The sequence below is a fragment of the Scophthalmus maximus genome, chromosome 12 (assembly GCF_022379125.1).
Source record: "Scophthalmus maximus strain ysfricsl-2021 chromosome 12, ASM2237912v1, whole genome shotgun sequence".
Taxonomy (NCBI): Eukaryota; Metazoa; Chordata; class Actinopteri; order Pleuronectiformes; family Scophthalmidae; genus Scophthalmus; species Scophthalmus maximus.
In genome coordinates this window covers 2,888,912-2,903,302 of record NC_061526.1, presented here as the reverse complement: position 1 = coordinate 2,903,302, position 14,391 = coordinate 2,888,912, and the positions used below count along the sequence as shown (strand labels likewise).

Below are 14,391 nucleotides of genomic sequence, written 5' to 3'. Positions count from 1 at the left end.
TCCCAGCCTCCCATGTCTATGTGTAACTCCCAAGACAACCAAAAACCACAAACAGTGGTGTAGACGCAGTGCTGCACCTCCCTCCAGCCAACAGTCACGCACACATGCTTCTGTTATTCACCTCATACTGTACCAACAACTGTGTTTCCTTACAGCTCGAAACAGCTGCTGCTAATGGCGACGCCGATGCTTCAAAATATGTCCATCACATTGTAGAGCTGAAGGTGAGATTCATTGGACCACACAACTCTCACAACAAGAGACAATGTCATCTATTTGAAATTCTGAAATAAAGACAATAATAGGGAGAAAGTCTTGGAACCAGGGCGATAATGAGGGAGACGTTTGCACAAAAAGTCAATGGTGCATGGCAGAAAGACTGAGAGGAGACTCGCAGAGGCAGTCAAGTCTGACAAGCTGTCAAGACGGAGAAAAGAGACAAAACACCATCAAATAAAAGGGTGAAAAAACTAAATTCTGAATGGAGAAGAGCCAAAAGCCACAAAAAAAACTTTAAGGAACAGATTTTTACCCCTTGTGGTGTCTGTGATTTGCATCGCAGGAAAGTATGAAGTAAAATAGACCATTTGAATGAAGAAGCAGCAATGTGGCTTTTCAGACAAGTGTTCACAGTCAAGTCTGCGGATTATTTATGTTTTCCAGACTTTGAGCACCATCGGGTAAGATTCTATTCAGCTCTAATATGTTTTGGGTGACAGGAAAGTGTGTCACCAGGGGATATCTCAAAATCTGAAACTGCAAAGATCTGCACGGCACGATACCACCAGAGGTTATAAGGAGAACATGCTACTGTATGTATGATTCCAGAGAGCCAACTAAATGTGACTCGTAGACACAGTGCCATCTGGGCAACTCATTGATATGACACACAATCCCAGAAAATCCTCTCTAGGAAGAAAAGGATCAAAAGTGGGAAGGATGCGAGGTGAAGCTAATTAGCTTTCTGGAGCTAATAGGCATCAGTCATCTGTGTTTCCAGTAGCTGGTGCAGCTCTTTTATCTACCACAGGTTGTTTTTTTAACGAATGCCGTTTTTTCTCAAACAGGAGGACGAAGGACTTGGAATCACCTTTGTTGAGGGAAACACTGAGAGTGGAGATGAAATTCAGACTGTATCTGAAGAACACACAGGCAAAGTATGTAATAAGCATTTCATAGATGCAAAAAAGGAAAACAATAAATTGTTCCTGTTCCTTAATGCAGAAGGGTTAAATGACACCAGGAAACAAACTTTCAGTTGTGAATCAGTGCTGGGGTTCACGGTTGTCAATTACATGAATGATCTTCACAAAACTGGATTTGTTCATACTGTAGTATGTTTCTTCATATATATAGATTAAATACAATCCCTGTTATTGGTGCTTTGATAAAAATAATTATTATGAATTTTACTGAGAAGAGCCAAAAGTCAAGTGAAGCTAACATTGTCTACAAATATGCCCTCTTCCACCCTCTCCTCTCCGCAGTCAACCTGCCAGGACTGGGTTTGCTCAGATGGAGACGTCGCCAGCCTACCCAGCATGCCTAGCGCCGACACAGCCATGCTGATTACAGTAGAGGCAGAGGGAGTCACTAGTGAGAATCCTTACAGTTGTAAGATTTGCTTTACTTGCTTTTAATTAACGCAGTGCGATGTTATTTAAATCTCCTATCCTGGAAGATAAATAATGGATTTGTAAAGCGTAATATATCAGACAACAAACCCAACTTCCTGCTTGCAAAATATATATATTTATATAAACATATGTATTTTATTTTTTTTACACAATATCTTAATGCTTTATTTGCTGTCTCTATTTTAGGTCCGAGTCGCTCCTCCACCCCTTCCACTCTGGCCTGTGACCCAGCGACCTGTCCCATCATCCCCGGCTGCGAGACCACCATTGATATCTCCAAGGGCCGCACGGGTCTGGGCCTCAGCATCGTGGGAGGCTGTGACACTCTGCTGGTAGGAAGCAATATAAATATAAAAATATATGTTCAGGAGGCGTTATCACTTTACTAAAGAGCTACACTGATGCAAGGGCAATACTGCTGCGAGTAGATAGTCAGCAGAAACATCCTTTGACTCAACTTCAATCTTTTGTAAAAGGACACTGTAAATATAAGTATTTAGAAGTTCCATGACTGTGCTCTGTCCCACCCTTGATACCACCCACTTGGAATCTTTGGTGGTGGTATAACCCAGGTTTGAAATAGCAACGCGGCTCAGGAATGTAGGAAATTATGTTGTCACAGTCCTCCGCCTCCTGCCATCCTATCCTCAGCCCGTCTATTCTGTCTGCTCAGTCAGGCTTGGGGGGGAGCAGCCTTTTGTCTGGCCTCGGCCACAGCAGACAATATCCAGCCCTGGAATGTAACCTCTGAACCCCAAATGACACTCACACTGGATCGCAGGGAAAACCCACTGGAAGTCAGGAATATACACGCACACAGAGAATCCAAAATAATGCAGGAGAAATTTGCACGTGTACGTCATTGTTAAAAATAATCCTCTCGTCTAACACAATACTTTCTTATTTCCTCAAACATTTACTATTCACCTTTTTCTCCTCACCCATGTTTAGTTGCTCTTTTTCCTCTCTCTCTCTCTCTCCAGGGGGCCATCATTATCCATGAAGTGTACGAAGAAGGGGCAGCCTCTAAAGATGGCAGGCTGTGGGCAGGAGACCAAATCCTAGAGGTGCGGAGCGGAATAAAAAGCATCAGTTATGAACTAGATAAAAATGAGGCATTTCAATAACTGAGATGCGGCTGCCTGAGGACCTTCAACATGAAAGCTTTGTTTTCAAAGTTCAGTCAAAGATCAAATAGTTTGAAGCTACAAAACTCTGTAAGGAATAATAATAGTTAGATCATTATTTGGAAATAAATTGAACTATATATGCACACTTGAAACCAAACACCTTTGGTTCGTGAGACAATATAGTGAAGAATGAGGTGAAAATAAGTAAAAGGTCAGGGGACGTGAACTCGGGTATAAATCCTGTGTGTGCACCGAGGATTGACACGTTAAGTATCCCAGCTCAACTTGGATTTGCCCTCCGTTTGACCTCAGAGGGAGGGCAGGGGTGGGGCTCAGGAGTTTAGTTATGGTAGCGTGATCACAGGACCAGAACTGAAAGGCACACATGCATGCACGCACACATACACACACTCTTATGACTTGATTACCCTCTACTATTCATTTCTGTCCCAGGGCCAGGCCGTTGTGTTTAGAAAACAGGGCCAGAGGAAAGGGAAAAGAGCAGTTTCCCAGTCCACTGCGATGCCCTTTAGCTACTATGGGAAAAATCCTCTGCATGTCCATGGCGAGAGCTAATGGGGCATTTCCTCTGTTTAATGTGGGTTTTTAAAAAAAAGGCCCTTAAACTGATGTGTGCTGAAACTGTGCTTCTCACAGTTTCTGTGGGAAATCTGCTTTCCTTCCCTTAAATTTAAGTGTTCTAACATCGCCCTATGGTTTAAATATCACGACCCAGTGTCCTGATACGTCAGCAGTTCGGGTTTTCTACAGAAGAAATGAGAACTCAGTGGTGATAGGAAAATTCAGTTTTTGCAATAAATTGGGCTGTTAGCACTTTTTTTTACAGCCCCCTGCTGCTTCCAATTTCAAGGTATAGACGAATATGGATCTGCTGAACGCCCCAAAATGAAAATGTGCTCAGGCACTTAAATTTAAAAGGAATCTTAAACCAGTTGTTTTTTTGGTTGCAACAACCCAATATTGCCGGAGCGCACAAAGGCAATAACTCCCTCTCGTAACAAAACAGGTGAACGGTATCGACCTGCGCGCAGCCAGTCATGATGAAGCCATCAACGTGCTGCGGCAGACACCTCACAGGGTTCGGTTGGTGGTCTACAGGGACGAGGCCCAGTACAAGGAGGAGGACCTGTGGGACTCTTTCACTGTGGAGCTGCACAAGATGCCTGGCCAGGGCCTGGGTCTGAGCATTGTGGGGAGGAGGTGAGAGAGATGTGTTATTATTACCTCTAAGGTTATAGCATAGTATGCATTTATTCATGTACAGCAGAAGCTGAATGAGCTTTACGTTTGTTTGTGGGGGGGTTTCATTAGGAATCTTGTTCAAGTCCTAAAATTATATTTAAAAAAATAAACAATTAATTACAGAACAGCCAGGTCACAAGAATAAATAATAATAAAGATGTAAAGCCAGAACATAACTACCTAGTTCTGTAGCTGTCAACACTGTTAGTAATTGCAATGTTTTTCTTTTTTTAATGCAGATCACGGGATGAGAGGTAACCTTTCATTAAAAAAACCTTCCATTTAAATGTAGAGTAGAGAAGGTAAATAGACTAACACATAGCACATCCCATGTAGTCATGGGCTGCTACCCTGTATTCATTTTTGCCATTTTGAAACCTCTCTCCTTGTGTAACAAGCAAAAAAATGTCTACTGTCCCACGTGACGAGTCGTTGAACGACACACCAAAATATGAACAGCACAGCGGGACTGAATCACACTTGAATTGTGGCTTTTAAATCCTTTAAAAGTGTCAGCTGGATAACTGACACGTTCAAACATCATATACATGAGAAGTGAGTCAGCACCTCGGCAGAACTGTTAACAGTCATTTCCAGTGCAACCAGTGGTGATTCCCAACCCCAGTGTGTTGCCACAGACAAGGATGTAACCACATGTCCACTCGTGTGAATAGGAATGTTGATCCTTGCGTTCCCACTACAGCTGTGGAGGAAGATTTAGTGAGGTGCCAGCTGGACGTGAGCTGGACTTGTCTTACACATAAAATCAACTCAGGCTTTTGTTCTGGTAGAGCATTTATGGGTTAAAGGCACATGTGGGAAAAGGCCTGCTGGTCCACAGGCTGACAGTTTTCTCCTGCTCAGTGTGGGGTGACGGATCTCACATCTGGGATCAGCCTCTTGAATGGCTTATGCAGACAGTACATGCACATTAACTGCAGATATTTATATACATTTGTGTGTATTTTTATTCCCTTTCTGTCTAGAGTCTCTGGATTTGCGCAAGTGTGTTAATGCTTGTAACTAACGTATCTGGGTCCTCGGAGGGGAACTTCGCTTTGCGCAGGACAAAAGGCCTGAGTTGGGGTCATAGGTTGAACAGCTTGGACAGCAGTAGGCAGGTCAACTTCTAATATAGTTGTAATTTCTGTCACAGCAGTTTCGCTACACAAGTGGAAAAAAACCCCTAAAATGCTCAATAGGAAGGAAAAAAATGAAACATAACAGACAATCTGAAATCCCTCTGCTAAAATGGAAAGCGCAAGCTTGCAGTTAGCGGTGAGGAGTTGTGACAGCCAAGTATCTCTGGCACTGGGGACGAAGTGGGATCGAGTTGCCTTTCCTCCAAGCTTTTGTTAGTCTTTATCCACGTGGAGACTGGCACCTCAGATGTGCAACGTCTGCAGTTGAGATGTGCATTTGGAAAAAGACATAGGCCGAGGATTCGCCATCTCCTCTGTAGTTAATATCCCTAAGATCTGTGCTCAGAGCAAGCAGCGACATGGACTGTGTTGACCTTTGACTGTAGCCAGAAACACTACGTTTATGGTATAACTCGGTGTGAAAGGATTTGACACAAGCTCCCACCGTGTCATATAGTAGAGCCTCAAAACCAAAATTTGGTCAAAGCTTTTGTGCTGATGAGGTGGGAAAGCGATAATGATCACAGCTAACTTTAGAAAGTGTCAGTCAAGCAAACAATCCCCAAAACATACTTCTCATAAGGGCTCAAAATCTCCTTAAATAAAATAACTGATAAAATAGAATAACACAAGTTGACTGCAAAATGTCCACGGAGAGCATATACATGGACTAAGACGGAAAACTAATTTATTGAAGTTACAGTTGGGGGTTAAACACAACTCTTTGCTATTGAATGTTCCATTTTGTCAGCTGCTTGTCAGCGGTTTCCCCAAAAGTATAAGCCGTATTTGTGCAGAGGGCCAATGGAAAAATGTGAAAACCACTGGATCAATAGTGAATCATCAGCTTCAAGTTCGAATCTTGAAGTCTGGGGAACAAGGTCGACTAGTATGATCCTCGTCAATGTCGAGGCACATGCAGTGATCGAGGTGTTATTTCACCGCCGTGCCTTTCTCTCTTCTGCCCCTCCTACCAGGAATGACACTGGAGTGTTCGTGTCTGATATTGTGAAAGGGGGTTTGGTGGACACCGACGGCCGACTGACGCAGGGGGACCAGATCCTGTCGGTCAACGGTGAGGACCTGAGGTCGGCCACTCAGGAGGCCGTGGCTGCACTGCTTAAGGTAAATCTACCCTGCGGTGAATAGAACGGGCTTTTAGCTGTGCCAGACAACTAAATGACAAAGACGGTGGATTTTGTGTTGCAGTGCTGCGTGGGGCCTATAAAAATGGAAGTGGGGAGGTTCAAAGCTGGGCCCTTCCACTCTGAAAGGAGGCTGTCTCAAAGCAGTCAGGTGATTTACTGCTCATCTGACATATATCAATGATAAGTTTAATGTAGAATCGGAATAACAACAGAAAAGCGAAATAACAGCTCGAAATGCTTTGTTTCAGATGAGTGAAACAGGCTGTTCCAAGGTGGCCTCTCAGTCCTGTTCGGACTCTGGAAACCTTCCTGGTGACCCCGACAAAATTAGCCAGGAATGTAAGTATGCCTCCCAAGTTTTGCAACCATATATTAACAAGCAGACATGAATCAACAAGCCATCCAATAAAACGACAACAATCCATTCGAGCGATGTGTGTGTTTGTACTTCCTCTCAGCTCCAGAGCATCAGGACACCAGAACAGTGGAGTTCACTAAAGGTCCCAATGATTCTCTGGGCATCAGTATTGCCGGCGGCGTGGGCAGCCCTCTTGGTGACATACCCATCTTCATCGCCATGATGAATCCTGTCGGCGTGGCTGCTCAGACCCAGAAGCTCAAGGTATTAGACTGACTCTTCCCCTCTCAATAACCTTGTTTTCATTTGGCTTTTTAGGAGAAAACAAAACTAAAATGCTCCATGCCAGTAATACCAGTGAACGAATATTTAATGGCAATTACTTGCAGTGAAGTTATTCCCACTCACTTAATTCACTTGGCGAATCTCAAATCTGCCCAAAGGTCAAGAGCCTACGGCCTGTAGCAGTGACCTTTGCAGTTAAATGACGGAGAAGCTAACAATTGCAGCTCTGTGTGACACAGACTGGAGCAAGACAATAGCCGCTGCGGTCGTGCATCATAAATCTCCCACTCCTGCATTCACTTCATTAAGCCTACAGAGGGGCTCATTGAAATGAATCGGGGGGGGAATCAGCATATTATCCATGCTGCTTTGTCTTTTCAGCCAGAATGACAGATGAGATGAGAACACTGCATAATGAAATTACTCTAACACAAGCATAGCTGTGTATTTGGGCGGCTGGGGCTCAGGAGGTAGAGTCGGTCATCCGCCACCAAGGTGGGCGGTTCGAGCTTCCCCCAGGCCGCATGCCGATTAACCTCGAATTGCCTCTGGCAGGTTTTTCCGACAGTGTATGAATGTTATGGAAAGAAAGCGCGGTAGATAGCAGAGCTGTGTGAATGGGTGAATGTGACTTGTGCTGTAAACCCCTTAGTGGTCAATAACATATAGAAATAGAAAAAACGCTATATAAATACAGTCCATTTACCATTTGTATGGTGCGGTGAATCAAATGTTCGAGTAGTGTTAGCCAATGTCTCATTTTCTGTTATTGGGCAGTTTGTCACAGAAGCCACAGAAAAAACACAGTTTAACTGTTATTGCTAAGAATTTCCAAACCAAACCCTACAACACATTGAGCTGATCGAAGAAAGCACCGAGCCGCGTCTGCACCTTCACAACTTTCCCTTGCAGAATGTCTACACTTTTAAATTGTGCCAAACTCTCACTTTTCCAGATTGGGGACCGACTTGTCAGTATCTGCGGAAACTCCGCTGAAGGCATGAGCCACTCACAGGCTGTCGCTCTGCTCAAGAATGCCACAGGCACAATACAGCTACAGGTCTCCCCGAATGCACACGCACTCACACACACTTTCCCCTCACCCTTTCTGTTCTAATTAGATAAAACACGCAGACGCGGTTAGATAAGCTGCCGATGAACTTGTGCTGCATTCATTATTTTATCTTTTCACCTCAAAAGAACAGTCGAAGGTTACCAGCGGCAGCCTTTGAAGTAACCATAAAACTTGTCTCACTCATCCAGCACTATCAGTCTTTATCTTGTCAGTGAATGAAATCGACCTAATCATAACAGTGTGTTTGTTTGTGCACCCTGTAGGTGGTGGCAGGTGGTGACACAACTGTGACAGGTCCGTCTCAGGATCAGGCTGCTGGAGGTCTCACGCCCAGCTCCATTTTTCAGGATGACATTGGGTATGAACTGGTTATTTTAACATTTTGCTGTGTCGTACAATCCATCTTATCCTTTTAATAATGTCTGTGCAAGGGTCTGTGTCTCTTTTTTGTGAGTAGCTCTTTTTTCAGTAATTAATTGTCAGAAATGTTTTGTCACCTCTCTATGTATCCCATAATTTCTGAAGTGTAGTTTAGTGGATATTATGAAAATGATTGTTGGACTAACATAGAAGATTTATAAATGGTAGACCATTTTCAATTCAACGCTGTAATTTTCAGATCTTAGGGGGGAGAGGGTGTTGCAGTTTTTTTCCCATGTCAGGGGAAAATCTTTTGACAGTTTAAATAATGCTGGCGAGTGTCTGTCTTTCCATCAGCCCACCTCAGTATAAGAGCATCACTCTTGACAGAGGACCAGACGGACTTGGTTTCAGTATAGTCGGGGGGCACGGGAGCCCGCACGGAGATTTGCCGATCTATGTTAAAACAGTTTTTGGAAAGGTAAGCTGAGCAAGTTGCAACAATTTATATTTGCGGAACTGACAAACAATGTGCTATTATTCAAAATCCTATGTCTGTTTGTGTGCTAAGGGTGCAGCAGCGGAGGACGGGCGACTGAAACGAGGAGACCAGATAATGGCTGTTAACGGTCAAACTCTGGAGGGCGTCACTCATGAAGAAGCTGTTGGCATCCTGAAAAGGACCAAAGGAACTGTCACGCTTACTGTGCTTTCGTAGACAAACATATGCAAACACGCACACACACACACACACATACACACACACACACACACACTATCTTCCCTATTCCTGCACCTCTCATTTCACAGGTCGTAGGTGGAGTGTCATGTCTAGCAGGAGCAGAGCTCACACCAGCAGTATTTCACAACTTGGGGATTGTGCTAAAAACCAGCAGATCTGTGAAAATATGCAAACTGAAATATGAACAACCATACACTGATAATAATGAAGTAGCATACTGCGTAACATAGCTTTGAACACTGTGATCCATTCAAGCCTACAAAAAGTAGACTTACAAACAGTTTATTATAAGAAATATAATCACCCAAATTGTAACAGAAATTATATGTGTAGTAGATATCTGAATTTCTTTTCTTTTTTGTTTCTTTAACCATATTATTGTGTTTAAATTAGTTGTTTTATGTTGTTAACAGTATTAGATACACTCCATAGTTCTGGTTTGAAATATTCACTCATCACTTTCACAGTATTTTGCCATTTCCTGTATTGCGATAGTGTTTTACAATAGAGAACAAACAGTATTTCTACAGAGTCAAGGACTATTTTTCCAATGTCTATTTTTTTTTTTACAGTCTGAGGTCTACTTATTCGAGTGACATTCCTCTAAATTCAGAGCATGAAACAGCATGAATACACCCTTTAGGCAATTAACAGATAACCAGGGCTTAGCTAATTACTATATTAGCTGAAAAAACAACATTGTTTGCCTTTTACACTGCACTGCTGTTGGAAATTCATCATACTTGTAATTTCCTGAAAGGCTAATGCTGCTGTAACTGGTGGTGTAACTTATCACAAAGTCACTGTTGTTATAGTAAACGCGGCCTAGAGAGCATTTTCCAATTGCTGAAGGCTTAATGTCTGGTGTTGACAACACCTAAGACAACAGTGGGTTTTTGTAGTACACACTTGAATAGACGAGGAACTTCGAGTGTGTGCATGTATGTGTGTGACCTATCCACTGAGATATAGTGCTGCTAAAGCTGAAGGTATTACGTCACAGTACTTGGATTTTTAAAGTATTGATTAATGTTCACTTAATTAAAGTGCACAGAGAAGTCATTTACCGTCTATCAAGGTTGGAATGGACGAGGGGTTCTCGTTGTCAGATGGATTATATAATGGACCTGAGCTCATTTCTACCTTATTGTTTACCCAAAACAAAGACATACAGTGTGTAGTTTCTGAAGTCCTAAAGCATTTGTTGTGTAGTCTTAGAGTCAGAGAAAGTTGTCTGTTATCTGTCTTATCACCTTTAATGTGGCTCTAGTACTGTCAAAGTGACAGTATTGAATTTGTTGACACTGACTCAAATAAAAGTGACCTTTGGATTTTATCGCTGTGTGCTACTTTTGCATTGTCTTGAACTTTATTTTGCCTCGATGAGTTAATTTGAGTTAAAACTTACACCATCAGTAAATCCACCAAGAAAGTTGGCCTCAGCCAAACGACATTAAACTTGAACACAACCATATAATGTTGTCAAATGAGTAATAGCCTTTGAGAATTGTAAAATGCAGGACAACTTTCCAAGTGCACCATCTTTTGGTCAATCTAACAGCTCCTTGTTGAATGTTTGGGTTATTGTACGTTATACATCCCTTTTTTTAATCTGGGAGATAAAAGCTATTTACTGTCTCTAGAGGTCACATTTAAATGAAAGGGGAATGGGTTCAAGTCAGAAGCTAGAGCAAGTTGAAATGAAATGTACTGTACTTGAGCAAAGATTCATAGTTAAAAGATAATAAGGCGGCTTTATTACTACCTGAACAAAGATTTATAGATAAAGCATATAGGGCCATGTGGAACAGCACTCATGGTCTTGTTTGAATAGACCCTCTGTTGTCACCAGAGGCTTAATAGAGCCTGCATAGATTTAAGTATGGCATCCCATCAGTCTGACAAGCACAGCTGCTTCACCGCCTGTCACATGGCCCTACGCATGGAGTCCATAAGTTGCTTGACAGCAAACATTGGGGCTACCAATTAATCCCACGAGTCACGCAAGAAGGCCTTTGAAGTCCTGTGTCTAATGGGGTCCGGGCTCTGTTCAGAGTCAGTGGGCTGTTGGAGGTGAACACTGTGCTGCCTTTATAGGAGAAGTACCCTCGCGCAACTGTTGAGTGACTCCTTCACCCCGAGGTCGAGCGCCAGCGCCGTCACCTCCAGCTGCCGCTACCTAGACCGCAAGCTTGCTGCAGACTGCGCGCGACAGCTGAGCTTTTCACCGAGCACCTGTTACACTGGTCCCAGTGGTTTAGAGATCATCCCAGCCTCCCTGCAGGTTCGGGAGACGCCGGCTGGTTTACGTGAGGCCCCGTGTCTGCACGGGGCCTCAGATGTGAGATCAGGTGTTGCCACTGTGAAGTCATGCTTGACTTCAATGTGGGCAAATGGTGTAATTTTAAAGTGACAATGGCGCCAAAGCTACATTACATGAACAGGACTGAAAACAGGCATCTCTTTATTTTTCATGGGATTTTCCCATGAAGAAGTCTTCTTGACCTCATATACAAGAGTTACAACAAAGGCACCTTCTACGCTCCGCTGCATGCAAAATGTCAACTGCCTGACTGACGTGTCTGACCCCACCGCTTTAGATGCAGCCGGCGAAATAAGCTTGTTGCCGCCTGTTTAAACATTCAAGAGCCAGTATCATAGTGACTCACGCTAGCATCCGCTTTGGCAATCAAGATGTTAAGCAAACTAAAATGGGGTCATGATGACTCAGCAAACATGCCTAATAGCACACCATCAAGCCGGTTTGACTGCTAACGAGGTTTTGCTGATTTTTTTTTTATAGCAGAGAACAAATAGGCACAAGTTGGTGGAAATATTAAAGCCAATAGAAATGAAGTACAGCTCTAAAGTTATGCTTGTTTTGGCTGCTTGATTATCTGATGTTTCCAATGGGCTTCACAATTACTAGCTACGTCCTTCAACTCCCCGGCACTCAATCTGCCTCGTGGACTCTCCAACGTCACGGAAAAGGTTCTTCTATCTTTTGCATGGATCGGGCATCTCGTTTACATGGCGAGTTCCTTTTTGTCTTGTAGAACAGAGGATCTTAAAAGGTCATCTTTCCGAGCCTGCTCTCACAATGACACACTCTTGAATGCGCAAACAAGCACGCATAATCAAATTTCCACTGTGGCTTTTTCCTTTCACCAGCTTTGAAGAGCTTCTCAGCGCTACTCAAAAAGCGGAGGCAATCATTTGACCTTCCTGCACGGTGACTGTTGCCGCAAATGTTCTCTCAGCTGTCATTAAGATGAGCACATCACAGGCCCGTATAATCCTCTGCACTCTCTGAGTCAGCATACGTTAGTTGCTCTTCAGCAGCCCTTCCTCTCAACACAATGGTGTAGCTGTAGACGAATTGGGTGGTGATTGTTGGGGACAATGGAATCCATCCACTGGAGACAAACATGTCAAACGCCATTTCTTGAACTGGTGTGTATCTTCCTCTTTAACTGGTGTGTATTGCAAATCAGTATAATTAAATGCCTGACAAATATTGGAATATGAGGAAGAGGCTCATCACCCTAAAGTTCCTGTTTTTTCTATAATACTAATAGAATTAATGATTAATGATAACAACAGACATTTAGAAATGAGTCCAAAACTGCTAAACAAATCTTTGACTCACTAGGAGTTAGGATTACTCCTGGTGGAATGAATTGTTAATGAAACAAAACAGTTGCATGACAAACTTTGCCCGGCCTAGCTTATTTCATTTAGTTACTCTACTATTACATATATCACTTTGTCGTCTTGCTTCCAAAACAAATAAGAATATATATGACTATCCTCCTTTATATAGATGATAACTACAGTTGTGATACAAACACATACTTTCCTCCTTCTTCCAAACCCAAAATTATGCCAGAGTCCTACTTTGCAAGCAGGAAGCTGGCTGTTATCATGATTTACGGTGAGGTTTTCCACATTGCAAGGACCGCCGCAGCTCAGCACAGCTTGACTGTTAAAATCAATCCGGGAGTTAACCAAAGCTGCGATGACATCATGCAGGATTGGATTTCCTTCTCACCTTTAGTGTGTTTGCACAAAGTGGCGTGTGAGAGGTGAGCGGTTTACACAGACAACAGAGAACATGCTCAGTGAGGGAACGCCAAACACTGACATTAAACGCTTGGCGTTGAACACTTCACTGCAGTTATTACATGTTAGCACTGCAAACAGTCGACCCTGCTAAGACAAAAACAACACGGTAGACAAGGCCGTTTCTAGTGACCCACCCATGTAAATGACAATCTCTCTCTGTCTGAGCGTCCCGCCTGATAACAGGAGGCCACTTCTCCGTAAGGCCACAGCGTGTCTTGAACATACCATGTGTGTTTCTGTTGGAATGTTTGCATTTCAGTTACAGCTTCGAATTACATCACCACGGCCGAGGCCTGATAAGGCAGAGTGTGTAATCATCGAGTTTATGAGCCATGTGTAAAGTAATGTGGTGACACAGCTGCTGAGAAATGTTTGCAGAGCCGAGGGTGGAAAGAATCACCTTTGTTTGCCAATGAGAGGTGCACATATCTGACCCTGTTGACGGACTGGTGCGCCAGCATTCATGGGTAGAAAATACAGACAAAGGATAGAAAAAAAACATGCCAATTAATGCTACGTTATCATAAGGAAATAACTAATTAGACTACAGTGGTGCTTTGAGCCCAATGCTTACGTCAGCTTGACAATATTAGCATGCCGACGTTTATCAGGAATAAGGTTACCATGTTTACCAACTTTATTAAAAATTTGAGCATGCTAACACTTGCAAATTAACTTCAAAAACAGATGAACAACATCTATTTTCCAAGTTTCCATGTCATTAAGAAAAATATTGGTTAAAATTGAAATTTTGTCCCACTGGTGATGCTAGAGAGAGAGTCAAACCATAACCAAAGTTATGATTGGAATGGAAATTGATGAAGTTGACGCTGAATTGGGAGCAAGGAGATCATGGAATGCCTAAGCAGAAGTATTTGTTCAGAGCTCAAAATATTAAGGAGATTTCTGGTTTGTTACACAGATCCACAAGTGGTCAGAGCCATTGCATCCCCAAAAACGTCCCTAGCCCAGTCAGAGTGATCCATTTAACTCTCACAATCACATCTCCATAGAAACACTGTGTTTCAGTAAATGTAGGACAAAGGGCAACCGACCTTGCAACCTTTTTGAGGCATTTCACTCTAAACAATAAATAAGGTAAAAATCCAAAGGATCATCAGTCACT

General features: G+C 42.9%; 1 protein-coding gene across 7 annotated transcripts in view; it reads left to right on the top strand.

The window, feature by feature from the left end:
• The window catches only part of LOC118287157 (multiple PDZ domain protein), a 39,953-nt gene extending 29,477 nt beyond the window's left edge, over nt 1–10,476 (top strand). For 5 of the 7 annotated variants that reach the window (XM_047335966.1, XM_047335961.1, XM_047335962.1 and 2 more), the window contains 14 exons: nt 156–224; nt 1,068–1,157; nt 1,488–1,614; nt 1,824–1,969; nt 2,621–2,704; nt 3,795–3,988; nt 6,150–6,297; nt 6,382–6,468; nt 6,569–6,659; nt 6,779–6,942; nt 7,919–8,023; nt 8,302–8,396; nt 8,756–8,879; nt 8,970–10,476. In XM_047335966.1, the coding sequence (XP_047191922.1) occupies nt 156–224; nt 1,068–1,157; nt 1,488–1,614; nt 1,824–1,969; nt 2,621–2,704; nt 3,795–3,988; nt 6,150–6,297; nt 6,382–6,468; nt 6,569–6,659; nt 6,779–6,942; nt 7,919–8,023; nt 8,302–8,396; nt 8,756–8,879; nt 8,970–9,116 (1,671 nt within the window). In that variant the 3' untranslated portion in view covers nt 9,117–10,476. The remainder of the gene's footprint in view (nt 1–155; nt 225–1,067; nt 1,158–1,487; nt 1,615–1,823; nt 1,970–2,620; nt 2,705–3,794; nt 3,989–6,149; nt 6,298–6,381; nt 6,469–6,568; nt 6,660–6,778; nt 6,943–7,918; nt 8,024–8,301; nt 8,397–8,755; nt 8,880–8,969) is intronic. The other 2 variants (XM_035612032.2, XM_047335964.1) reach the window with 2 other exon arrangements.
• Nucleotides 10,477–14,391: the final 3,915 nt, after the last annotated feature.